Below are 26,955 nucleotides of genomic sequence, written 5' to 3'. Positions count from 1 at the left end.
CAGGGAAGAGCAGCCAATATAAAGCAACCTCGCCAATCGTAAATTTAAAACTGCACATGTATCCCCATATTTCCTCCTCAAAAAACTCATTGTAGATTACTTTATCCGTAGATGAACAATCTGGGACTCTAACACGGGCACTGATTTATTTGCTCAGGTCTACGTATGTTCTGTGTGCCTATAAACTTCCCAGACGGACATGACGCCAGGAAAGCGCAACAAACGGAGTAGCAAATGTTATTCAGGGATCCATTTTTAAAACAGACACTATCAAAAGAGATCGCACTCGCTTACATCATGAAAAAACAAAATCCAAAAACTAATACAATTCCACCCTACAGAGACAGCAAAACAGATCCCTAGCTGGAATCGGCAGTCTCATGCAGCCCAATAAACGCAGCTTCCGGAAATTAAGTCAAACTGTCTCGGTCCGAGAGGCAAAGTCGTCTTCTCATCAGCCAATCACCTATCCGACCCGCTTCGTTTTTCTTTTTATTTCTATTGGTCTAAAGAAGTGTCAATTGACGTGTTTCTGCGTGGTGGGGGCGGGACCTTAGCAGAGAATCAGCCAATTCGGTATTGATTTGGAGCGGAAGAGACTCTGGTCCTGGAGTTCTTGGTTACTCTCTATGGTGCCAGGGCGAAGAAACGCTAAGATCTTGGGCCCTTAGGGATAGGAAGTGACGTAAGGATGGCGGAGGGGCGCGAGCTTTCAAGATGGCGGTGGCTGGGTGGCTGACCGGCATACAGAGGTGAAGGCCCCTACGAGATAAAAGACGCCGAGAATCGTCCCCTCCCCGCTTCTCGCAGTGCCAGGAGTCCAGCAGAAGTGTGAGTGTGCAGGATTGTTTCACTCCGTTTCTTCATCTTTTCCCGCCTTGCCCCGGGTCCGCGCGGTTGCCTCGGGGACGCCAGGCCCCTCTGCCCGGTTCTTCCTCTTCGCGGTTTGGGTCTCCCGGGTCACGGACCGGGGGATCGTGGAGCCAGGGGCGGTGCGGCTTCCCGCAGTTAGGCAGCTGTTCATCCGAGTCGGTTCGCGCCGCCTCCTGCCTTTGCTCGTTGACCGGTTGCTTTAGATTTGACGTCTTCTCCTACCTCGAGTCAGGGTCAACCGTCGCTATGGTTTCGGCAGTTGCTGCTGCTGTTATTTCTCTTGGTGGATCTGGGCTCCGTCCCACTGCAGCCTCTTCGGTTCTGTGGCCCGATTTCCCTGTAGTTTCTGCTTTTAGACAAAAAGTAGTTTTGTGCACGCTAAGGTTCCATTGTCTTCTGTAGACATTCTCTGTAAATCCTATCTGTTCTTTGTTTCACTTGTGGGAGAAGAGGGTCAAAACAGGAGCCCGAGGGTAATTGAGAGAGGACAGCAAAAAAGATAAACAGGCCATCAAGGACAGGAGAGCCTATTTATACTAATTTTGTTTATTTCGGCCTCCCTTCTCCCCCACTCCCAGTTTTTCTGAGAAGGAAACCCTGCACAGGGTAAATTAGTTGCCACTGGAACAGCTCTGAAGCATTTAGCAGAAATCAAGGCATTAACTAATGAACTTTTCTGACAAAACTCTTCAAGGAAGAAGGGAAGGTATAATTAATTGTATGGGCTACTGAAAAATTTACCTCATGATCTTCCCTTTCACACCCTTCAAAAGTCTACTTCCAAAAGGAAGTACATTTGTCAATTTTATTATTGGGAAGAATAAATATTAAAAAGTTAAATGACTGGAATAAGAGAAAGAAATAATATAGTAGTGTCTTAGGTTAATAAAAATTTTGACTTGCAAAACATTTTCTCTCAAATACAGTCATCCCTTTCAGTTACCATAAAAAATAGAAATCAGGAGTCAAGTAGGTACTGGTAGAAAAATGTGTGTCTTGACGTTTTTGGACACTCCTGCATGTAATACTTTCATTTTTAATATATGCACTTTCAGTTATGTCTTAAGCTCTTCAGAGTCAAGAATTATATGTGAATTAGAACTAAATTTGAATTAAACAGGCTTAAATTAATGAGTTTTTACTATCTTACAGATGTTGAGAATACATGTGAAGAAAACCATGGAGAGAGTCAAGGGTGATATTTGTTGTTGAACCCATATAATTACCCCCATTCCCTTTTTATTCCTCTTTTCACCCTACATGTAAACAAAGGGAGGGTGTAGAAAAAGGACTAATGGCGGGGCGCCTGGATGGCTCAGTCGTTAGGCGTCTGCCTTCTGCTCAGGTCGTGGTCCCGGGATCCTGGGATCGAGTCCCACATCGGGCTCCCTGCTCAGCAGGAAGCCTGCTTCTCCCTCTCCCACTCCCCCTGCTTGTGTTCCTGCTCTCACTCTCTCTCTCTGTGTCAAATAAATAAATAAAATTGAAAAAAAGAAAAAAAGGACTAATGGCTTTTCATATTCATGGTTTATCCCATATTGTTGAAGCATTTTCTGATGGATTCTTTTTTTTTCAATTTCAGAGTCAGTCCGTGATCCATTTAAAAAAGTTAATAAATGGGGGCGCCTGGGTGGCTCAGTCATTAAGCGTCTGCCTTCGGCTCAGGTCATGATCCCAGGGTTCTGGGATCGAGCCCCGCATCGGGCTCCCTGCTCAGCAGGAAGCCTGCTTCTCCCTCTCCCACTCCCCCTGCTTGTGTTCCCTCTCTCACTCTCTCTCTCTTTCTGTCAAATAAAATAAAAAAACTTTAAAAAATAAAAAAGTTAATAAATGGAATGTTACTTTTAAAGAGATTGGTAGAAAGAAATTTCATAATATGAAAAGGAAGAAATTATGTAAATAAATCAGAAGAATAAGCTATTTCTTTGTCTTTGCAGGTTTTTTTGTTTTAATGAACTAGTAAATCATACAAATTGTCAACATGGGACGGAGATCTACATCATCCACCAAGAGTGGAAAATTTATGAACCCCACAGACCAAGCCCGTAAGTGCCCATTAGTGTGGAGTGATAAAAATTCCAAACACCAGAGAATCTATTATGTCTTAATTACAAAATCAGCATTGCTAGGAGTCAGTTGTATAAAGTTATCCACTGTTGTGGGCACATGATGAAAACTTTGAACATGCAAAAAAAATACCGATATTTTTAATTTGATTGACTGCAGAGTAGAATTGGCTTGAAACTTACTGTATTTGTAATTTTGGACAGATTAGTTTTGAGAAGCTTAAAACAAAAGTTTCTCAAGATTTTGGTTGGCATAATTAAAGGTTGCTATTGGCATCTGGTGGGTAGAGGCTATAGATGCTGCTGAATACTCTGCAATGCACAGGACAGCCTCCCACATTAATTTTTGTCTGTATTAAAATGGAGAAAATGCTAGCGTTCAAGATTTGAAAGTTTTATATTTTCTCTGTCTCTCTCTTAAAGGAAAAGAAGCCCGGAAGAGAGAATTAAAGAAGGTAGGACTTGAGAAGCATCCTGTTAGCCACAAGTGATGTTTGGTACATCTTATTATATGGGATTAGTGGATTTCAAAACAATATTTACAGTTATTTGTCAGAAAAGATACTTTATGCTTCTTATAACAATAAAATTTATTAAGTCAAAATGCTGTACTTGGAAACTGAACTGAAATAACTTTGCAGATAAGCTCATGATGGTTATCGTAATATATATTTGATTATCTTTCCCACTGAGTTAAATAAATATCTTTGAAAGGATTTTTTTTTTTTTTTTTGCTATTAAAGCATACTGCTTTGTTAAAAGGTACCAAATTAGTGAATGGAAATAAATGTGATTCTGAATAGCTTTGCGGGTTCATTTTCCTCATTATGTAGCTGTTGAGTTTGTGGCAAAGTGTTCTCCCAGAATAAGACCGTATTTACTTTTTAGTATTCTTTAACACACTGAAAGAATGCAGATTTTTAATGGTTTTTTAACTGGGTTTTCCTGTTTCATTGTTTAGCATCAAATCCTGCAAAACTTTTCTTTAATATATAATTTTACAATTTAGCCTAAAAAAAAAATCTTAATTTAAGTAATTGCTAAAGATACCACAAAATTAAAAGCAATATTTGCCTAAGAAAGTACACATACTAAATAGTGTTTATCTTTTTGTCTAAAGTTGAAACATTTTTTGAGAGCCAAAAATTACATAGCTTTGGTTATGGTAGTTGAAACAAGTGATCAGAAACCAAAGAGAAGTTCAACTTCAGTATAATTGATTCTTGATGCAAATTGAAGTAAGAACTCAAGTATGTCCAGTTTTTTGACATAGTGCTCCTTTTTTTCTAAGAACAAAAAACAGCGCATGATGGTACGAGCTGCAGTTTTGAAGATGAAGGATCCCAAACAGATTATCCGGGACATGGAGAAATTGGATGAAATGGGTAAGAATTTATTTTAAAAGGCTAGATATTAGAGCAGGGCTAACAGTCTGATACACAGAGGCAGGCAGGCAGGTAATGAAAAAGCAGCACTGGCATAAGAAAAACAGAAAAGCATGATGACATTTGACCCTGGGTTTAGTTTTAGTGTCAGAAAGACAAAATGGAGTGGTGGGAGGCGATTGCACACTGGGGATCTCCTCTAGAGTTAGATGAATGCCGTTATGTAGCTTGAACTAGTTATTGAGAGAAGACTGAAATCTGGAGTTTTTGTTCTGTTTTTTTAATCTTGGCAACTACCATGTAAATCTAAGTATTAGGCTACCATGAATTTATCAGTTCCCCATTTTTTCCAATGAGAACATCAAAGACACTTGACCCACTAAGTAAGGTGGTAGAAGAAATCATGAAATACTTAAAATCTAATTTTATAGAATATCCTATATATCATATTGGGATTTCTCCCTTTTTTCACACTTCTCTAAATAATTTTACTCCTTTTTTTCATATGCATCTTCAGTATCACTGCTTTTGTCATAACTGGAATCACACAAGATAACTGCATGTTATCTTTCTTTGCATCTAAGTTGCTTGAGAATTGTCTGTGTGATGCTGCCATTGGAAGTTTTATTGCAACCCACAAATTAAAAACCCATTTTTAATCTTAGAACATGGAATTTTTTATTTTTCTGCCCTTTTTTTTTTTTTCTTTCCATAATGAAATGATCTTGGCAAGTTTTGTTTTCAAAAGGTACTCAGTTTAAGTGGTTTGCCAAAAATCAGATAGTAAGTGAAAGAGGTACAGTGGATCTCAATGACAGATTAAATGGGTTAAAAAAAAATCCAGTTGTGTGGGGTTATAGCTCTCTTAAATAAGGTAGCACAGCTTATGCATTTAGCCTGGGCAAGAGTTCTGGGTCAGATTGCATGATCCCAAATCTTTCCCAGTTCAGCTCTAACTGATCCCATTTGTTGCCTCTGGTTTAAATATTACTATGGGCACTTGATATCCCTGGGGTATCAAGACATTAAATGACCTAGTAAATGACTTCAGATTGATTCATACGGTTTAAGGAGATAATAGTAGTAATGGGGTTTTATTGAGCTCTTGTCTTACAATGCACCAATTTTTTTTCCACATGTTACAACAACTTTTAGGTAGGTATATTACTCCTATTTTATGGGTAGGGAAGCTCAGGCACAGAGAGATTATATACTTTCCTCAAGGTCATGCTGTTAGGATATGGCAAGCTGGGATTAAAACTCAGGCATTCGGTATTTTTATTAATCACACTAAGAATAGTGTGTGATGTCAGACTACCTTCTGAATAAATCACAAGGCTAAAAGGAATTAGGAAAGAAGATAATTAAACTTGTTATCCGTTAAAAGAAAAAAAAAAAGGGAGAAGGGAACACTGTTCATCAGAGCTCTAATTATAATTTATAACCTTACACAGTTTATAAAATTCACAAACTAGTTTAGGCAGAAAAACATACATACATTGACTTCTATAATTTAGAAATCCCAAAGGGACGCTCTCCTAGAAAACATAGGTATCATTATTAAGACTGTTCATCTGTCTGGTCTACTGTCTTGTTAGCCTCATTCAGCACATTGCTGATGAACTTCTTGGGATTGGAAGTGGAAAATGGGTGTGGAATTAGGGGGAAACAAGGTCACAGCTTTAGGTTTATTTTCTTCCTCCTGTAAGAGCTTCACTCTCTTACATCGACATGTAAAGTCTCAGAGAAGGATCTGGTTTCAATTTGGATCATGTGCCAGTTGATCTCTGAGTCAGTCACTGGTGAGGGGAACGGAGGGAGGCAGGCATAATTGACCAGGCAAGTTTGGTCTTGTGCTAATAATCCCTTTTGGGGCAAAAGACCTGAAATTAAGCCCCATGTTAAATACGTGGAAAGAGAAAGGATTGTATGGTAGACAAAGAACACCAGTCTGTTATAAAAATAATTAAGTGGTGAGCTAGACGCCACTAGATATCTTATTTGTGATAACATTTAGTCCTCAGAGCTTTGTTGTGAAGTACTTGATGTCCGCATTTTCCAGATTAAGAAGCTAAAGATCAGAGAAGGCAAGTGCCTAAGATCTCAGAATTAAATGACACAGGTGTCTGACTGAAGCCTCACGATAACAAGTTGTTAGCATAAAGGAGTGAAGATTGATTTTTATTACAATGATAATGAAGATTAATTAGGTGACATTAGACTTTCTTAAGAAAGTAAAATTAATGGTTTATCTTAAAAGGGTGGAGTTTCGATAAATATCTATTGCGCTTCTTTTTAATAAAATTTAAAAGAGTATACCTGGTCTAAAGCCCTTTTAAAAGTTTTAGCATATAAGGAGATTTTATTAAATGATAGAGCTGATACCTAAATGAAGTGACTTTTTGTGTTGAATTTCAGTATCTGCTCTTTTCTCTCAGAGTTTAACCCAGTGCAGCAACCACAGTTAAATGAGAAGGTGCTGAAAGACAAGCGTAAAAAGCTGCGTGAAACTTTTGAACGTATCCTGCGACTCTATGAGAAAGAGAATCCAGATATATACAAAGAACTGAGAAAACTAGAAGTAGAATATGAACAGAAGAGGGCTCAACTAAGCCAATATTTTGATGCGGTCAAGGTAATCAAGTTTGTTTAGAGAGAGAAACTAAAATGTTATATTTAGATTTGCTCTTAAAATTGTTAATGGGAGAACTGGTCATGATGAACTTCTTCCTCTTGGCAATTTCTTGTCAGACTAAACCTATCCCTACCCCATGAGCCAGCAAATCTAATTCTACATATTTATACAAGAGAAATTAATTCATTTGCCAACACAGTAATAGCCAAAAACTGGAAATAGCCCAGATGTCCATCAATAGGATAATGGATAAACAAACTAGTGTATTTGTAAAATTGAATGTACTCAGCAATGAAAAGGAATGCTCTACTGATACTCAAAATAACATGGGATTAAGAAAAAAAAAATTTTTTTTTTTTAAGATTTTATTTATTTATTTGACAGAGACATAGCGAGAGAGGGAACACAAGCAGGGTGAGTGGGAGAGGGAGAAGCAGGCTTCCCGCTGAGCAGGGAGCCTGATGCGGGGCTTGATCCCAGGACCCTGGGCTCATGACCTGAGCCAAAGGCAGACGCTTAACAACTGAGCCACCCAGGCGCCCCAAGAAAAAAAATTTTAACAGATAAATCTCAAAGCGTGTTGAATTTCTTTCATAGTTAGGATTCCATTTGTATGAAATTCTAGAACAGGCAAAACTAATCTATAGATGAAAGCATTTGTAAAAGTGTTTGCTTTGGGATAGTGTTAGGGATTGATTGAGAATGTGAACTATATGCATTTGTCAGAACTCAGAATTTATACATTTCATTGTGAATTTTGTCCAGAAATGTAAAAAAAAAAAAAAATTGTATCGTTTTTGCAGAGTAGGTAGTATAGGTCCCATTTTACAGATAAGGAAACTAAGGAACTTGCTTAGTCATGCAGCTAGTATGTGGCAGAAATTCAGCAAAGACTAATTTTAGAAACCCAGGCTCTACCACTGGATATATACTATTTCTAAGTTAATTGATAAGTGCTATTTATCATCCAGAATATTTAATAGGGTGGCTTTGGTGCTGGATAGTTTTAACAGTTGGATTTCTATAAACAGCAATTTCAGACCGTAACCCAAAAGGATAAGTTAATAATGGGAGAAAAACAGCTGAGTTTTGTTTCTTTTACAGGCGATATTTTTTCCATTCACTGGCAGACTTTGGAAATGTTGACAAATACCGATATTCTTGTTTTTTCCTGATACTTAGGTGGAAAGCAAATCCAGGTTATGAAACCACAGAAACTGAATTTTTAGTGTTGAGTTTGTGGATTGCTCTGATACTATTGAAGGACTTTTTCTGTTTCAGAATGCTCAGCACGTGGAAGTGGAGAGTATTCCCTTGCCGGATATGCCACATGCTCCTTCCAATATCTTGATCCAGGACATTCCACTTCCTGGTGCCCAGCCACCCTCCATCCTTAAAAAAACCTCAGCCTATGGGTAAGGAAGTGGTAGCCTAACTAAATGACATTTATTAAAAGTACCTTTTAACTGTCCAGTGCCAAAATTATTGCAGTGGGAATTAAAAGGCAATGTGAACATAAGTGGTGCCTCACCTGATGAAATGTGAAATAAGAAATCCCTTGAAAATATTTTAGAAGAGGAGCTAGATACCTCATTACTGTGAATGTGATTACTGTGGAATTTTCTTTCAGACCTCCAACACGGGCAGTTTCTATACTTCCTCTTCTTGGACATGGTGTGCCACGTTTGCCCCCTGGCAGAAAACCTCCTGGTCCTCCCCCCGGTCCACCACCTCCTCAAGTCTTGCAAATGTATGGCCGTAAAGTGGGCTTTGCCCTAGATCTTCCCCCTCGTAGGCGGGATGAAGACATGTTATATAGCCCGGAGCTTGGTAAGGAGTGACTGTTCCTTTTGCTCTTGTGACCTTTCTGCTGTCCTTTTTTTTGTTGGCCCTGTTTAACATCTGGTTCACCGTCCTCAGAACTTGGGAAATAAATGAGGATTACATGTACATACTAACAAGATGGATAAATCATAGAACTTACCCAAGTAAAAGCAGCATACGTAAGGAAGTACAGAAATGTTTATTGTGTTTTAAACTAGGCTTTTTTTTTTTTTAGAAAAGGTTTTAAAACTATTACCAAATGGAAATATTGTCAGACTATTGAAGAACCATATCATATACAGAATCATTTTACATAATGAAGTTTAGATTCTAAGTTAGATAGCACAATTTTCTGTGCTTTGGTATACCATGTAGCGCAGGGCCCAGTCATAATACTTGTTTTTCAGCTCAGCGGGGTCATGATGATGATGTTTCCAGCACCAGTGAAGATGACGGGTATCCTGAGGACATGGATCAAGATAAGCATGATGACAGTAGTGATGACAGCGACACTGACAGATCAGATGGAGAAAGTGAAGGGGATGAATTTGTGCACCGTGATGATAACGAGAGAGATAACAATGAAGAAAAAAAGTCAGGTATGTGCAAATGAAAGTTCCATGGCTTGATCAATAAGTAGCACACAAGATGAAAGTCCTGATTTATTAATGCATCTGTGAAAGTAATTGTGAACACCTTGAAAAGAAGGATCATAGCTTTATTCATTTTTATATCACAAAAATCTAAAAAGTTCTGGACACATAGTACTCAGTGGACATTTGGGGGTCTGGATAAGAAAGAAGAATAACCACATAACTATATTGAGAAAGCCATATTCACGTTGTTGTTTTTTGGTTAAGTCTGCTTAAATATTTGCATTTGAAGCCGTTTTAATTTTTTGTGTTCATTGTGTCTCACATCAACCAGACCATAATTATAATTTAGCTACACCTGTGAGTGGAATCATGATCTAATGGAAACATCCATAATGTATGATATATGTCCATTTGATTATTATAAAATCAGACTGAGTTATGTGTATTTTTAGTTATGACAGTCATCAAGAAAATTTTAAGCATCATGATAGATACTGAGCAATACAAAATGTATAATCTGTCACACCTCAGTAGTCCTGGAGTTTCTTTTAAGATTGTTTTTGTAGGGGTGCCTGGATGGGTCAGTGGGTTAAGCGTCCAACTCTTGATTTCAGCTCAGGTCATGATCTCAGGGTTGTGGGATCAAGCCCTGCGTCAGGGTCTGCCGTCAACGCAGTCTTCCTCGCCCTCTGCCCCTCCCCCTGCTCATGCATATACACGTATGCTTTCTATCTCTGCCTCAAAAATAAATAAGAGCTTTAAAAAAAAGAAAGAAGTTGTTTTTGTAGCCTACAACACCGTATTTATGTGGTTGTAATACTACTGATGTTCGTATTTATAATGATGACAAATTTTTGTTCTGATATTTTTTTTTTTTTAAATATTTTTTTTTAATTTTTTTAAAGATTTTATTTATTTGAGAGAGAATGAGAGACAGAGAGCATGAGAGGGGGGAGGGTCAGAGGGAGAAGCAGACTCCCTGCTGAGCAGGGAGCCCGATGCGGGACTCGATCCTGGGATTCCAGGATCATGACCTGGGCCGAAGGCAGTCGCTTAACCAACTGAGCCACCCAGGCGCCCTGTTCTGATATTTCTTAAGAATGATGGTTGCAGGGGCACGTGGGTGGCTCGGTTAACCGTCTGCTTTTGGCTCAAGTCATGATCCCAGGGTCCTGGGATTGAGTCCCATGTCGGGCTCCCTGCTCGGTGGGGAGTCTGCTTCTCCCTCTCCTCCCTGCTCTTCCTCTCTCTGTCTCTCTCTCAAATAAAATTATAAAATCTTTAAAAAAAAAAAAAAAGAATCATGGTTGCAAACCAAAAGCTATCTTAACAGGGTGGATAGAGCTGGTAATGAAAAACTATAGAGGACTTTTGTGGAAGCTTGTACTAGAAAGTAGAAAGTCCTTAGAGCCACAGCAGCTTCATTTTTCTCTGCAATGTATTGTGTGATCCTTTGCCTCATTTTTCTCTTTTTCTGCCAACTTGTTTTATTTCTGTGTACTCACCAGTGTACATGTGCTTAAAGTGGCTCTCCTACTATGATTTGACATTTATCTAATGTTTACATTGAGTTTTTACTGTATGCAAGGAATTTTCCTAGACAAACGCTACAAAGTAAACAAAACTAAAGCCCTGCCCACATGGAACTTTGTAAATGTTTACCAACTAAGACTGCTTCTAATATTGCACCATTTAGCAAGATGTTTAATAGCGTCTAGTGGATAGCCTGATTTATCAGGTTGAAAAGGTCCCCTCGTTAAGCGTCTGCCTTCGGCTTAGGTCATGATCCCAGGGTCCTGGGATGGAGCCCTGCGTTGGGCTCCCTGCTCAGCGGGAAGCCTGCTTCTCCCTCTCCCACTCCCCCTGCTTGTGTTCCCTCTCTCGCTGTGTCTCTCTCTGTCAAATAAATTAATTATTTAATTAAATAACTAAAATAGGTAAAAATTTCTAGTCTTAGTTTGCTAAGAGTTTTTTATTATAAATATTTTTAAGTATCTGTTGGGATGTTTTAGTTTCTCTTTAAATTGTTTATTGTCATGAATTCTATTCATGGCTTTTCTAATGTTCAACCTTATCTTGCATTTCTGGGACCAACCCTACATGTTCATGATGTGTTTTTCTTTTAAAACACTGTTGGATTCAATTTGGTTATAAAATTGGCCCTTGAACAATACGGGGGTTAGGAGCACTGACCTTCTGCGCAATCAAAAATCCGTGCATAACTTTTGAGTCCCCCCAGACTGAACTAATAGCCTATTGTTGACTGGAAGTTTTACCATTAACATAAACCGTCGATTAACACACGTTTTGTATGTTGCATGTATTATATACTACATTCTTGCAATAAAGTAAGCTAGGGAAAAGAAAATAATGTTGAGAATTCATGAAGAAAATACAGTACAGTACTGTACTGTATCACAAAAAATCCATGTGTAAGTGGACCCACTCAGTTCAAACCCATGTTGTTCAATAGTCAGCTGTATTTTACAGTAGGTTAGTTTTGGTATCAAGGTTGTGCTGGCTTCATGAATTCTGGATTGCATTCCATCTTTTCTGTGCCCTTTTACAGGAAATTTCTGTAACTTAATGTTTGGCTGAACTTCCTTATAAAATTATTTGGGCCAGGTTAAAAATAGATTTCTAAACTACCATTTCAGTTTTATATGTTCTGGTATTAGCACTTCCGTGGCCAATTTTTGTGGTTTATGTTTTTCTGGAGAATTGTGTATTATCTGGGTGTTCCAGTTTTATTGGCATAAACATGTTAATAGTATTCTTTAAATTTTTGAAATTCATAGATTTTTAAATCACAATAGCATATGTTTACCCACCAGTTGGCACTTATTACACTATCTTTTATATGGCTGTCTCTTCCCGGCACTTAACTTCTGCCAAATAGTGGGCAGCAATCCTACCTAGGGCTTTTAGTATTATATACTGTGCATTTGCTGAATTTTGTTCCTAATCCACCCCATTCTCTCCCTCTACCCGCTTAGGTCTGAGTGTAAGATTTGCAGATATGCCTGGAAAATCAAGGAAGAAAAAGAAGAACATGAAGGAGCTGACTCCTCTTCAAGCCATGATGCTTCGAATGGCAGGTAAGACAAGGAAAGAGTAGTGAAATCACCTTTCGGGTATTTCCTCCGGCCAGTTCTTTTCTGTACATTTTCCCATTTAGTATCTCAACAACCCTGAAGTAAGTAAGTAATCCTTGTTTTACAAAAGTTAAGGTTTGGAGACATTCCAAGCTGCCCAGAGTTACCCAGCTAGTAAGTGGTTAAACTGCCATTTAAGTCCAGGTCTTTCTTGTTCTAAAGCCTGGGCTTGTTTTCACTGTGCTCCGCTAGCATAGTTGAGTAGAATACTGTTTGATTCCTCCACATCCAAGTAGTTTATTGAAGAAGGCCATTTAGTTGTTAATTTTAAGAAAGCACTTAATTGAGCACGTGTCTTCAGACATTGCTATTTTGCAGGCTATGGAAAATGAATCGACTCCATTTACCTGGTTTACTATTTCTTTTAGGTCAGGAAATCCCTGAGGAGGGACGGGAAGTAGAAGAATTTTCAGAGGATGATGACGACGATGATTCCGATGATTCTGAAGCAGAAAAGCAATCACAAAAACAGCATAAAGAGGAATCTCTTTCCGATGGCACATCTTCTGCTTCTTCACAGCAGCAGGCCCCCCCGCAGTCTGTCCCTCCTTCTCAGATCCAAGCACCTCCCATGCCAGGACCGCCTCCTCTTGGACCACCACCGGCTCCGCCCTTACGGCCCCCTGGACCACCTACGGGCCTTCCTCCTGGACCACCTCCGGGTAAGTCAGCTCTGATACATTGTGAGTAAATAAGTCTCCCTGTGATTAGAGGGATGAAGTCCTTCCAAAAATACATATCATTAGTATCGATGTTCTGTTTTCTCCTAGTATAAGTCACTAAGAGATAAAGGGTACATGCAGTTTGTTTATTCCTACAGCACTGTTTGCAATTCATAGTACTTTTGACAGCCATCTTTTTCTCCAAAGCTCTTCTCTTTTTAGGGTTCTGTAGTTTTGAGGTTAGCAGGCAGAGGAGTATGAATCTGGGGGTTTCTTCAGTATTGTTTTTTAAATATGACAAGTTGACCCAATTCTAAGTTGATAGCTAATGGGACTGGGGCACAGTAAATACTAACAGGCATCCTTCTTTGGTTGGGAATTGTTGGATGTTGGTCTTTAGAGACAAAAGGGATCAGTATTAATATAATCTTTGGCATATAAGAATGAGAAGTTCATTTGAAATTTGAACTTCTTGGTTACTTATGATTTTATAGTCCTTCATCCTATAGTTGTCCAGTTAGGTTTTCTTCATTGAGTTCATCTTTTTCTGATTGGTGGTGCAAAAGCACATTACCTGTCTTATGTCATCTTCAGGCATCGTTGCCTATGTCTTCCTGCATTTCAGGGGGGCATCCTTAAAGCACCCTGCTTTATATTCCATTTTCAGCTTATTTTGGAACCCATTTAAGAATTATTCTTCTCTTTGTACAGTTTCTAGCCCAGCTCAGCTGTGCTATTAAAAAAAAAAAAAAAGAAGCTATGCTTTTTGTCAGTACTGGCAAATAAAGAGAAATGATCCGTAACAAATCCAGTTCCGTGTCTCTGGTGCTCAGATATTTGTTGAATGAATTCTTTTTCTACCTATGTTTTGATCAGTTTTTGAAGTTACCTGATTTCAAGTTAAAATGCTAATAAGTCAGACCACACTTGAGTTACTTTATACCATAGTTACGACTTCGTATGTATGTCTCTTACATTAATTTGTCATTTTTCTCTTTTCAGGAGCTCCTCCATTCCTGAGACCACCTGGAATGCCGGGACTCCGAGGGCCTTTACCCCGACTTTTGCCTCCAGGCCCACCACCAGGCCGACCCCCTGGCCCTCCCCCAGGTCCACCTCCAGGTCTGCCTCCTGGCCCTCCTCCTCGGGGACCCCCACCAAGGCTACCTCCCCCTGCACCTCCAGGTGAAGCTTTTGATTTCTAGTACAAAAACTTGACTACTGTGTATTTCATCTGCTCTAAGACATATTTTCACATTTCAGTATCTTGGAATCAAGGGGTATCCTAAAATGATGTTTTTTAATTGCTTTTGGCCTAGGTTGAAGTTGAGTTCTTCCACAGGGTATTTGCACTGGATTCTGCCTGTCGTGTGAGGGACTTTTCCCAGGCAGAGACCACTTTGGATTAAATTCTCCATTTGAATAGGGTGTTGGTGGGGGGACAGGGGGAGGCAATTGTGAAGTCGTTCCATATATTTGCATGAGTACAAACTTTAAGTTTGAAATTACAAGGCAGATTTCCTTGTGCTCTTATTTCATGTAGTAGGTGTATTTCTGGTTTATTACACTGTCCCAGTTTAATGTGAAGGTCTCCTCTTAAACTCCCCAGCTTGGACTCTCAGTGGTATCTGGAGTAATTATGAGTCTGTATAAGCAGTAGTATCTTAAGTTCAATGAAATTTGACATTTTATAATTGTTCTTAAAAGTGGCATTTGAAGAAAATAAAATCTGCAATTCTGGGTAAACGACGACGGTATGTCTGAACCATCAAAGGACATGAATTCTTTCCCAGTGGCGGTAACCTACTGTGATCAGTTACATTCATGTCCTCTGATGGTTAAAATTCCATTTCCTGCCCATTGGGTTACCTTTTTCGGGGGAGGAATGGTGTGGAAATTGGTAAATAATGCATGAGAATCAAACCCCCAGTCTTGGCCTTGATAGCATCTGCACTATACAGCTAGAATAGAGTCTTCGGCTGTCAAATCTGAAATCATATTTGAAACCAGTTGGTGTTGACAGCTTTCTCTTTTAAAATAGTACATTACTCAGAGAGGAAGAAAACCTAAGTACAGGGGTACAGACTGAAAGTGAATCTTATTTCATAATAAAATATTCCTTACTATCAAAACGTATTCCCGAGTTTCAGATAGTAATAAGCAGCCTGGTTTTAGCGTATTTTCTGTAAATGCCAATTTTGAAAAAATTGTCAGCCTCTGTTTTTCACATCCTTCATAGTAGTTAAAATTTATTCTCGTAGTCTTCATTTGCCTGTTTTCTCCTCCGTTTAGGTATCCCTCCACCTCGTCCCGGCATGATGCGCCCACCTTTGGTGCCTCCACTTGGACCTGCCCCACCTGGGCTTTTCCCACCAGCTCCCTTGCCGAACCCGGGGGTGTTAAGTGCTCCACCCAACTTGATTCAGCGACCCAAGGCGGATGATACAAGCGCAGCCACCATTGAGAAGAAAGCCACGGCAACCATCAGTGCCAAGCCACAGATCACTAATCCCAAGGCAGAGATTACTCGATTCGTGCCCACTGCATTGAGGGTACGTCGGGAGAATAAAGGGGCCACTGCTGCTCCCCAAAGAAAGTCAGAGGATGATTCTGCTGTGCCTCTTGCCAAAGCAGCTCCCAAATCTGGTCCATCTGTTCCCGTCTCAGTGCAGACTAAGGATGATGTGTATGAAGCTTTTATGAAAGAGATGGAAGGGCTTCTGTGACAGCTTTTAATGCCACGGCAGGTTTCTGTTCACATCAGTGGTTCGTGGGGAAAGAGGCTCTTACTACACTTAGTGAAAGAGTGACTTTCGCTGTCAGGGTATTTTTAAATTTTAGTTCAAGGAATATCCTAAAGTTTAGCCTTGTTCAGAATTTATTGCATATAAGAGAGGATTATTTCATTCAGAATAGATTGGTTATTGAAGCAGTGCTGCTAACATCCATTCCCTTTCAGACCACCCTTTTCATCCTGTTTGTTCCCCTTCTCCAATTCTTTGGAAACTTGTGATCGGGGGGAATCTTTGTTACTTACTTGTTTTGATTCTCGTGTGCGGTGGGCACTGGAGTAGAGATTTCTGGAAAAAAAAAAAAAAAGTTTATTTTACCCCATCTTGCCTTTTGTGTTTGAGTTATTTTAATATTTTCTTGTAAATATTTTGTAATATTTTAGTGAAATGGATCGCAGTGTCATTTCCTAATACAAAGCAAGATATGTGGGAAGAAAATGTACAATTCTTTGATTAAAATTACTTCCCACTGAGCTAAACTTTGAGTGTTTCGTGGAATAAATAAATAAATGTTCTACACCAAGATATCCTTTGTGTTAACTGATAATATATAAATATGGTATCTGTGTTATGGGCAGAAAAGAAGCAAGTATTTAAAAATTGTGTTTTAAGGAACTACCATTGCTGGTACACAATGAGAATCTTATTAAGAATATCGTTGAAAATAAGTTTTAAATTTTAAGGCATAAAGAAAAGAGAATTATTTTCCTTAATGGATTATGATATTGGCTTTGGAGAAATTGAGAGGTTATTAATTGCATAGAACATGAGTCTTTTCCTCAAAGATTGTTTATTTTTCCAGAGCTCTGTAAGCTGACACTAATTGATGGGCGAAAGCTTTTAAACCATGTCTAAATTATTAGATAGCCAGAAAAAGTTACTTTTACTTTGTTCAATTTGTCAGTTGTGTAAGTTTTTATTATTAAAAGACATAAAATGAAGAATGCTCAGTACTATTAATTTGCATTGATACCATTTTCTTTAGTGTTTTAATAACTAATTGAGCTGGACAGTAATCCTGGGAAATGATTTTCACAGATAGTTTCCCCATTTTATAGATGAGAGTATTGAAGCTAATGGATTATCCAGTGGCCCCAAGTATGAATATTTTATGAACAAAGATGTACACACACACATGCACAATGAGACAATGTGTGCATTGGGTTTAAACTAGGCATACCTATTCTTACTTTCCATTGTATCTTCAATACCTTTCATGTGAATCCCATGTCATCAAAAATTGGTGGTATCCTAAAAAGATAATACAATAACACAATAAGGCTTTTATTTTCTTGCAGGGGATTTCCTTGATGGATTTTTAGATTTCTATTCTGAGATCCTTTGTGTGTGAGACTTTTCTTGGAAGTCATTCTTCCAGATTAAAGCAGGTCCTGTCAAAGCAGTCTATAGGTCACTTTGGATTTTTTTCTTTTTTTTTAGTATAATCATTCTAGCTAGGCCAGTATGTGAATTGAACCTTTTACCATTTAGATGAAAGGATGGAACACAGTTACATCATTATCAAGTCAGTATTATAATTTAAATGTAAACAATTATTCTTTGGTATTTGGTGTGCAATATTTTTAATGTTCTTGCTTGAAATTTGTATTTTTTCCGAGATTTCTGTTCATATTTATTGAGGAAGCTGTTCACAGTTTATCATAAAGTCATCTTCTAGTATCGCTTGTTTTATTTTCTGAAAACAGTTGTAAAATCTGACACATTCATATGTCAGCTGTATTTGCAGGAAAGGGCAATCAGCAGTTCAAAATTTGGGTAGATTCTGAGTAGGAATTTGTTGTCATGATCATAATTTACATTATGGTTTCAAAATGGATCACTGCTAAATTTGATACAAATTTTTAATCAGACAATACGGCTCAATCCTGTTTCCTTCTGAAAGTGTCACTTTATTAATTAACTGCCCCTTAAAGTCATTTTGAAATTCCTTTTGCTCTTTTCCCTGGGCTTTAAGGTATAAAATGTGAATTAATGATCACAACAGTATTCTGCCATGGTGTGGAATCAGCATAAAGTTCTAGATGACATCCAAAGTTCTGTTAGTTTCAATTCTCAATTGCATATTCTAGTTTGTGCTCTTTATAAACTATTGCTTTATTTATACATAGTTGGGAGACATTTTTTAATATTAAACTTCTTTTTACTTCAAGTAATTCTTCAGGCTACAAGATGCCACAATCCCCATCCCATATAGAACTGCACACTCATGTTGTCTTCCATTCCAACTGCAGCAGGTCTAATACATGAAAATGTTCCTCAGCCAGAATCAGTTTGGAGGACAGGCCTTACAGCACTTCCGGAACTCAGAGCTGTCACCAAGCAGAGCTATGGATAATGTCTACCACACCTAGTCCTGGGTTCAGGAAGGTATAAACGAGCTGTGGAGAAATTTTTCTGTTCTTTACATCCCTGGAATTAAGGGCTTTTAGCAAAGGTCAGAGCTAGGACTTCTGTGAGACCAAAATAACTCTCCGTACCACAGTTCTCTTTATTTCTAAGAATGCCTTTGAGTTTTGCTGTGAAGGAAATTAGGTAGCACAGAGGGCAGGTGCCTAAGGACTGGGTGAGCAGAGGGAGGGGTTTTGCTTGATCAGCATGGTCCAGTTTGCTGAGGGCTAATAGCCAGGAGAGAGGGACAGGTTGGAGAATGAAAAGAGTGATTGATGGAATGAGCTACCTGAGGGCTTGGGGAGGTGTGTGAGTCATAAACTATCTATTCTGCAGATAGTCACTGAGCGCCTACTGTGAGTTAGGTGCTGGGGAAATAGTGGCAAGGAAAGTCAGATGAGGTCCCTACCCTCAGGGTCCTTATGGAAATTTTAAGACATAAAGCATCGGGCGCCTGGGTGGCTCAGTTGGTTGAGCGACTGCTTTCGGCTCAGGTCATGATCCTGGAGTCCCCGGATCAAGTCCCGCATCGGGCTCCCTGCTCGGCAGGGAGCCTGCTTCTCCCTCAGACCCTCCCCCCTCTCATGTGCTCTCTCTCTCCCATTCTCTCTGTCTCAAATAAATAAATAAAATCTTTAAAAAAAAAAAGACATAAAGCATCAATGTCTGTATCACTTCTGTCTTATACCTTGAATATGGTGTTTACCAATACTAATTTTTTAAAAGAATTTATTTCATTTAACCTGTGCTAATGAACAATTTGGAAAAAAATAATCTGACAGCTATTCTATGCCATGTGCCAGTGAAGACCTAATTCATCATACCTTATAATCTAAGCCTTTTTTTAAAGTTTTTAAAAAATTGAAATGTTTTCTCTGAAGGTTTAAAAATACTAAATATCAACTGATTACCTTAACAGTGCTGCAACCAAATAGAGAAAAACATTAAAAAAAAAAATAAGTTTGCAAAGAAAAGACCATGGATTCCCCAATACATTGTTTTTCCTTGACCTGTTGTCCTATTCAAACATTATTTCCCCTCATTGGCCGTCTGAACCCTAAAAATAAGCTGTCTACTATTGGCAATTTACCATCATGAATCCTTATTAGTAAGAATTATATTGCATTTACAGGAGATAAATATCTGAGAACTAGGAGAATTAACACTTTAAGAATGCTGTGAGATGCAAAAAAAAAGTGTTTTAAGGATTTTAAGGATTTGCATAGCAGAGGAAAATTAGGATCCAATGGTGTTTATATCCATAGAATCTCAAGAAAAATTAGAGTCCAAGGAAAAACAGAATTAATTCCATCATTACCACTGCACCCAGCAACCTTGACTCCAATAAAATGGGGAATAAGGTAAAGAAAAGAAAGGTAACAGCCAAAGTTCAGGCAGGGAGAGGGGGAAAACATGAATATAGATAGCTATGAAATCTTGTCTGATTTTATAAAATACACTACCCACAAATGAAAAGGCCATGCTATTATGAAAGTGGGACTTTTTTTCTGGGAGTTGATAAAGGTTGCCATGTTTAGGGACTTACTGCAAAACAAAACCCAAAACAAAAAACTCCATACCTTCGAATAATATTTGTCGGCTTTTTCGAGTGATAAGAGAATCAAAATGCAGGCAAATACAAGTCCAGCTTCTCCTATGACCATTCTTACTGCTGAGTAACCCAGATCTCAGGAGGAGCGATTTTAAAATCCGTATTTATACTCTGAGAGTTTATTCATAAAATACATGTTCATGAGAAAACTTACGGTGAACATAAAGAATGGCATGAAAATACATTTCTGAAAAAAATTAGGACAATTCATTTAAATAGATACTTTGTGTTTATTTGGGTTTTTATTTTGTTTTTTTATTTGTTTCCACTATTAGACAAGAACAGGGAGCAGCAAACTTTCCGTAAAGGGCCAGATGGTAAGTATTTGGGGCTTTGTGAGCCCTGTAGTCTCTGTCACAACGACTCAATGCTGCCTTTGTAGTGTGAACTCTGCACTGCAGACAGTCACACTCCCTGACCTCCAGGAAAGGACCACAGGAGATCAGCTCTGGGAGGTGGCCCTGTGCAGGGGTCTGGGCACTGCTGAAGGCCAGAGGCCTGGAGTGTGGTTTCCCTGGTGGGAGGCTGCAGGAAGGCAGTCCCCAGAGCGAGTCGGGGCTGCCGGGTCACAGACTGTGCATTCTGGACACATGGCTGGGGCAGACTGCCATCTGATGTCCTCACACCTCACGGCTTACCCACCACTACCACCGGCAGCCTGAGCCAACAAGAGCTGTCCCTTCCTCCTGCCAAGTCATTCCAGTGCCTTCTACTGAGAGACTAGCATGCTTACCAAAATGGAAAAAATGACTAAAGGAATTCTGCCTCTTTTCTCAGAGCAAGTACCGAAGGTTGAATGTGGGGCTCAGAGGCAAGAAATTCATAACTGGCTTATGTGTGTGTGAAGAAAATCCAATCTCCTGTCACAACCTACTTACAAAATTATTGGCACCAATTCCTCCGACAAAAACAAATGGAGTATTTCTCAAGTTCCTTCTGCCAGGTAACCGGTTAGGCACTGTTCGCTTATGTGTATGAGCTAATGATAAAAGGCTTTTTGGGCCGTCATTTTTGTTCTTCAAACATCTCAAGAGAACCCTGGTTGACTGGCAGTCTCCATGTCAGGAGTACACTAACTAGAACAAAGCTAAGTAGAAGGTAAGCAAAAGCTGCTCTGAGAGAAACTCGGACAGACAGTGGTACTCACTAAAATTTTCCAATGGTTCTTCTACAATTTCCATACTTCTTTGCACTTCAATTAAACATGGGGTTAGTTCTACTCAAGGGGCTGAAGCAAAGAAGAATGGGTGTGAGTTCCCTGTGTTTCTGCATCTGCTGCTGGAAGGGACAGGAGGTAGCTTGGTATGGCTGGTGAGTGGTATATATATGGAAAAATGGCAGAATAGGCTGGAATCTCTAAGTTTTATAGACTTAATTTAAGCTCTACTCTTGTGAAAGCTTCAGGATGGGATCTCATCTGCTCTGTTTGCTCTTGCTAGCCCTCTCTGTAGGTCAAGGGTTTTGTGACGGGGGGTGATCTTTGTCACGCCACGGAAGGCCCAGTTCCCCTCTTCCCCTATGGCAGTGGGTGCCTACCCACTTCGTGTTTGGATGGCTAAGAGGTCTGGCCCTCCAGAGCCCCTCTCTTTACATATTTCCACTCTGTTCTATGGCCCCAGGAGGCTGAATTGCAGCGATTGCATCAAGGGGCCTTTTCTGTCGTTTGGCTTTCACTTGGGCTGGCCAATGAGAAGCAGGATATTGGAGGAAGGGAGGAAAATGAGGTCATGGGAACCTGAATGGCTGTCTTAGATTAGACCCCCTTGATTCTTCCTGTCATGCAGGCCCCCTCCACACAACTTTATCCTACCAGGTCTGGTGAACACTCCCTCCTTTCATTCCATCAAGCCCAGGGGTGGTCATGGAGCCCAGCTGTCCCTAACCTCCTTCCCTGTGGTTTCCCTGCACACTACTCATATCATTGTAAATAATCCCATTATTACATTTCTCAAATCACTGTATCTGGGCATGCCATCTCTTTCTTGGCAGGATCCTAGCTGATTGAGCTCCTGATTTATTGAATAAATACAAGATTTATGGAATAAATAAATACTCTATGAAAGAGGGAGAAGTCACTGAACACAGATAACAAATGAGTTAACATCATAAAACTTCTCAGGAGCAGTTTGGCACATGGTAAATATAATGCGCTTCCAGAATGACATTTGTGTTTCAGAATGAGGCCAGGGCTGTGATGCAGGGGGGTAGGCTGGCTGCAGGGTGAAAGACCAGAGCTGGGAGATGCGTGAGGAGACCACTCGGACTAGCACAGGAGGGTGGAGGAGAGGAGCTGAAGATCCAGTTCAGAGACAGAAAGCACAAGCCTGGGTCATCCGTGTGATACAGGGGATGAGGCAGCAAGAGAAATCAGAATGTAGTCCCTAGTATTTCTGCCTTATGTGCATTAATTTATTCAGTCCTTCCTTCAACCCGGTGAGGCAGCTACTGTCATTTCCTTCATTTTACGGATGTGTCCATGGAGGCACGGAGTGATTAAATAACTTGCGCAGAGTACACCATGAACGGAGCAGAAATTCAGACCTAGGGAGGGAGGAGTAGAACGAAGGGAACCGGGCTAGTGTGGAACAAGCTCAGGTTGAGGTCCCTGGGAGAAAACTTCATGGAAACCTGGAACAGGCAGAGGGAGTAGGCAGGTAGGGGATACAGATCACCAACACCGACCCAGAGATATGGCAACACAAAAGGGAAAGAGAAAAAGCCACGTAGAAAATATAGGGTAATGATCATAACAATCGCAGTAATTTACTGAGCCCTTACCATACACTCATCACCAACTGCTTCATTATAGGCGTAGATCTGATCATCCAATTTTATGCATGAAAAAATGGAGGCTTTGCAAGCTTATAAATAAATGTGTAGATTTTTATTGAGTTGAATGTTTTTTTTCTGACATGAGTTCAAATCAGAAAAACTTACCGATTTGTATTTGGGCTGGGCAATGGGGAGCAGGATATTGGAAGACGGGAGGAAAGTGAGGTCACGGTATTTACTTAATATATACACTTAAACATATAAAAATTATACATAAGTATATATAAATAAAATATAAACTTACATTTAAAACATCATTTACGATTAGCAGTACATGGATTATCATGTTAAAGAAACCAGAACATTCTTACCCTATACAAAGGCACACACAAAAAGAAATTCGAGATAAAGATTTCCTTGACGAACATGAAAACAAGGGGATGTCGCTCGAGGATTTGGATGTTTGAAGTACAGAAATGAAATACCCATAGATGGGCGCCTGGGTGGCTCAGTCGGTTGGGCGACTGCCTTCGGCTCAGGTCATGATCCTGGAGTCCCTGGATCGAGTCCCACATCGGGCTCCCTGCTCGGCGGGGAGTCTGCTTCTCCCTCTGCCCCTCCCCCCTCTCATGTGCTCTCTCTCATTCTCTCTCTCAAATAAATAAATAAAATCTTTAAAAAAAAAAAAAGAAATACCCATAGACGGTAGCTCTCTCTCTTTTGCATGGTGCTTGGGCACTGCCAACATTTGTCTTGCGATGTCCTTGTCTACTTCCACGGCTCCGCAGGCCCTCTTCTGGGTGTTCCATTTTTTCTTTAGCTATTGACAAAGAGGAAGGCAGCCCATGACAGCCTGTCACGGGCCTGGACTCTCAGCCAGGCCTTGGTGCTGCTAGGTGTCATGCTGTCCCGTGGAACATAAACAATGTCACAGCACAGCAACACCAGACAAGGCCATTCTGTGCCCGTGAAAAATCAAAAGAAAACCAAGACTACTCTGTAATCATGTTCTGAACCCAAAAAGCACAAATGGTATCCAAACCACAAAACTGCCCAAACAGCCCGTTGTGCATTAGCCAGATTCACCAATTACAGCTGTAGCCTCACTTCATTCTTTACACCTTATTATATGTATTAAGCTACCAAATCATAGACTTACCCCCACCCACAGCAGCCTGCAATCATAGGCAATGCCCCTAACACAAACCGAACAAAACCGAAAATCTAGAATAAATCTTTCCTAACATCCTCTTAGTGAGACACCCACATTGCCCCACAGTGTGTCTTCCATGCTGCAAAGAGCAAAACCCCGATTTGTTCAACTATGGGTGTATCCCTCGTGGTGTTTGCTGGAGGGCACAGACAAAAATATAGATTCAGCTGAAGCTCCCATTGCTTGGACCAGGACTCTCAACTCAGTAAGACTGCACACATCTGAGACCACTTGTGATTCTCTCTGGATAAGGTGCCACCTGCTCAGGGCTGGGGGGTAAGTTCATGCTGAACTGAGTCCCTATATTTTGTTGAAGCTTCAGTGTTGAGTTAATTTTGTTTCCCCTGGAAGAAGAGCTCCTGGAATTTTTTTTTTTTTTTTGATTGTCTGATCACATTAGTATTCTTTGATGAAATTGTTTTCAGTCTTCTATTCTCTGCTTGTTAGCTTGCTTGATATTTCGTGTTGTCCTAAGAGGCAAGGTCCATAGGGAGAGAGTGGACAGAAGTCTGACTAGTCTGTTTTTGAGCTAATCTCCCAAGGACTGAGGCATTCAGGGCTCTTCAGACCAGCGACCTTAGGGCAAATTTGGCTTTGGGTCGCCATTTCTCAATCAAAGAAAGAGTTCTGCCTCATTCTTGTCTTTGTGTCCCTGAGGACTGGTCCATTTAGTTGTCTGTCTGGACCTATGATTGGGGATGACCAGCCCCTGGCCAAGTTATGGGGATCAGAAATTACCCATTTTTATAAACCAGATGATTTTTCCTAGCCGTCACAATCTCAAACTGCACCTCTTCCAGGCCAACCACTTGCTTCCTTCACGTGTTCTCATTTTCACAGGAATTTGTACACCTCTCTCCCTAATAAACAATTTCACCAGGGGTGTTTTAGAGTTGCAGTTGCTACATGGGCTTTCAACACGAACAAGATAGTTCATTGAGAAGTACTTTAAAAGAGAAAGCAAATAAACCCTCATAAGCAGACTGGTTGGTCTGATTTGTCTTTAAAAAAATAGATAACTGAATACAGGGCTTATCCCTCCTTCACTTCCATAAATTAGAGTCAAGGAGTATTGGCTTTTTAACTTCATGGCTTGATAAAATTATCAAGGACCCATGTTACTATCCAAAAGTGCTGCCATTCTCTTTTCTGTATGTGTATGTTAAAATATGTTTTCAACACCTAAACTTTCTTTCCTCTCCTTATAGAGAAAACAAAATAAAGCTTTACAGTGGTGATTTCATATCTGCCTAAAGCCAGCTGGCTCCCTTTCTTCTTTTTTTTTTTGGCTTTTTTGTTTGTTTTTTTTCTGTTCCTCTTAGGTCCACTTCCCTCCCTTAGGAAACTAAACATTAGCTAATTAAAAAAAAAATTTGATTTGTTTGGGTCAAATTTCTCTTGTTTTAAACATTTGAAAATACCTACATTATACTAACTCAAAAAGATACATGCACCCCTATGTTCATTGCAGTATTATTTCCAATAGCTGAGATGTGAAAAAAATTTAAGTGTCCATCAATAGATGAATGAATAAAGAAAATGTGGTACACACACACACACACACACAACTATTATTCAGTCCTAAAAAAGAATGACATCTTACCATTTTTGACAACATGGGTGGACCTAGAGGGTACTATGATAAGTCATATGTCAGAGAAAGACAAATACTGTATGATCTCATGTATATATGGAACTAAAAAAAAACACACCAAGTTCCTAGATACAGACCACAGATTGGTGGTAGGCAGAGCTAGGGGTTGCATTGGGAGGGTTGGGCAAAATGGGTAAAGAGAGTCAAAGGTACAGACTTCTAGTTATAAAATAATGAAGTCATGGGGATGTAATGTACAGTGTGGTGACTATCGTTAATAATACTGTATTGCATATTTGAAAGTGCTAAGAGAGTAAATCTCGAAAGTTCTCATCACAAGAAAAAAAATGGAACTATGAATGGTGATAGATGTTAACTAGACTTACCATGGTGATCATTTTGAAAAATACACAAATATTGAATCATTATGTTATATACCTGAAAATGTTATTTGTCAATTATACCTCAATAAAAATCACTATAACTTTCTACAGATAATACTTATAAGCAATATACCTTTCCTTAAGAAAATTAATTAATTAATTAATTAACTACATTGGTTTTCTGAGTTAAGTCACCACTGTTTTTATAACTTCTTTAAAATTAAAACTTACTTAAAATTAAAACTTCAATTAAAATTAAAACATGTAAAAAAACTATTCAACTGAATGGAATGATAATAAAGGACATATTTTTAAAGGGCTCTTTACCAACATTGTTCTCAGCTTTTTTAAAAAAAATGCTCTTGTTGTCACCATATAGACCCCAAGCTTCTGCATGTGCCACATGAAAATGCAAAGGGTAAAAAAGCATATCCATTCCAACTCCATTAGTAAGCTGAGCCAGCCTGTCAGCGTTTCCTGGATAGGAGAACGTAATAACGTTCAAAGAACATTTTCTAATTATACGGCAAAATACAAGCAAATTAGGGGGTGTCCAGGAGTGCAGGGATCCAAACCGTGAGAAATCTCCATCCTTTGACAGAGTCTCTCTCCTTGGGCCACGTCCTCCCTCCATGTCCTCAGTGGCTCCCATTCCTCTGTCAGTCCATCAGATCTCATGGATCCCCACATCCCCTGTTCAGCTGGGCTGTTTTCTATACATCCACTTACACATCTATACATATATTCTGTGTATGTATATTCCCTCTGGATGCCGACTTTTAGTTATGACTCCCCAACGGCCTTATCCCCTAGAGTCTCTCACATCCAACTGCAGCCACTGTCCTTTGACTCCTGTGCCTTGGTGCATGCTGCCTCTCTGTCCAGAACACTCTAGCATGTTAGGCTAACTCGCACAACTAGACCTATCTCAGGTGCCATTCCCCACCAGGCTGAGTGATACAGGTGCTTCCATTCCCTATTACT

General features: G+C 39.6%; 1 protein-coding gene across 1 annotated transcript; it reads left to right on the top strand.

The window, feature by feature from the left end:
* The first annotated feature begins 675 nt into the window (after nucleotides 1-675).
* On the top strand, nucleotides 676-16,515 carry WBP11 (WW domain binding protein 11). The gene is made up of 12 exons (XM_081821275.1): nucleotides 676-831; nucleotides 2,811-2,918; nucleotides 3,363-3,394; nucleotides 4,231-4,324; nucleotides 6,763-6,959; nucleotides 8,241-8,374; nucleotides 8,590-8,789; nucleotides 9,191-9,382; nucleotides 12,376-12,477; nucleotides 12,903-13,196; nucleotides 14,199-14,381; nucleotides 15,489-16,515. The coding sequence occupies exons 2-12, from the start codon at nucleotides 2,855-2,857 to the stop codon at nucleotides 15,920-15,922; spliced, it is 1,926 nt and encodes a 641-aa protein (XP_081677401.1). The 5' UTR covers nucleotides 676-831; nucleotides 2,811-2,854; the 3' UTR covers nucleotides 15,923-16,515.
* Nucleotides 16,516-26,955: the final 10,440 nt, after the last annotated feature.

The sequence above is a fragment of the Leptonychotes weddellii genome, chromosome 5, assembly GCF_054177405.1.
Source record: "Leptonychotes weddellii isolate Sample4059 chromosome 5, ASM5417740v2, whole genome shotgun sequence".
Taxonomy (NCBI): domain Eukaryota; kingdom Metazoa; phylum Chordata; class Mammalia; order Carnivora; family Phocidae; genus Leptonychotes; species Leptonychotes weddellii.
The sequence above is the reverse complement of the archived record's forward strand: the minus strand, read 5'-3'. Positions and strand labels throughout refer to the sequence as shown.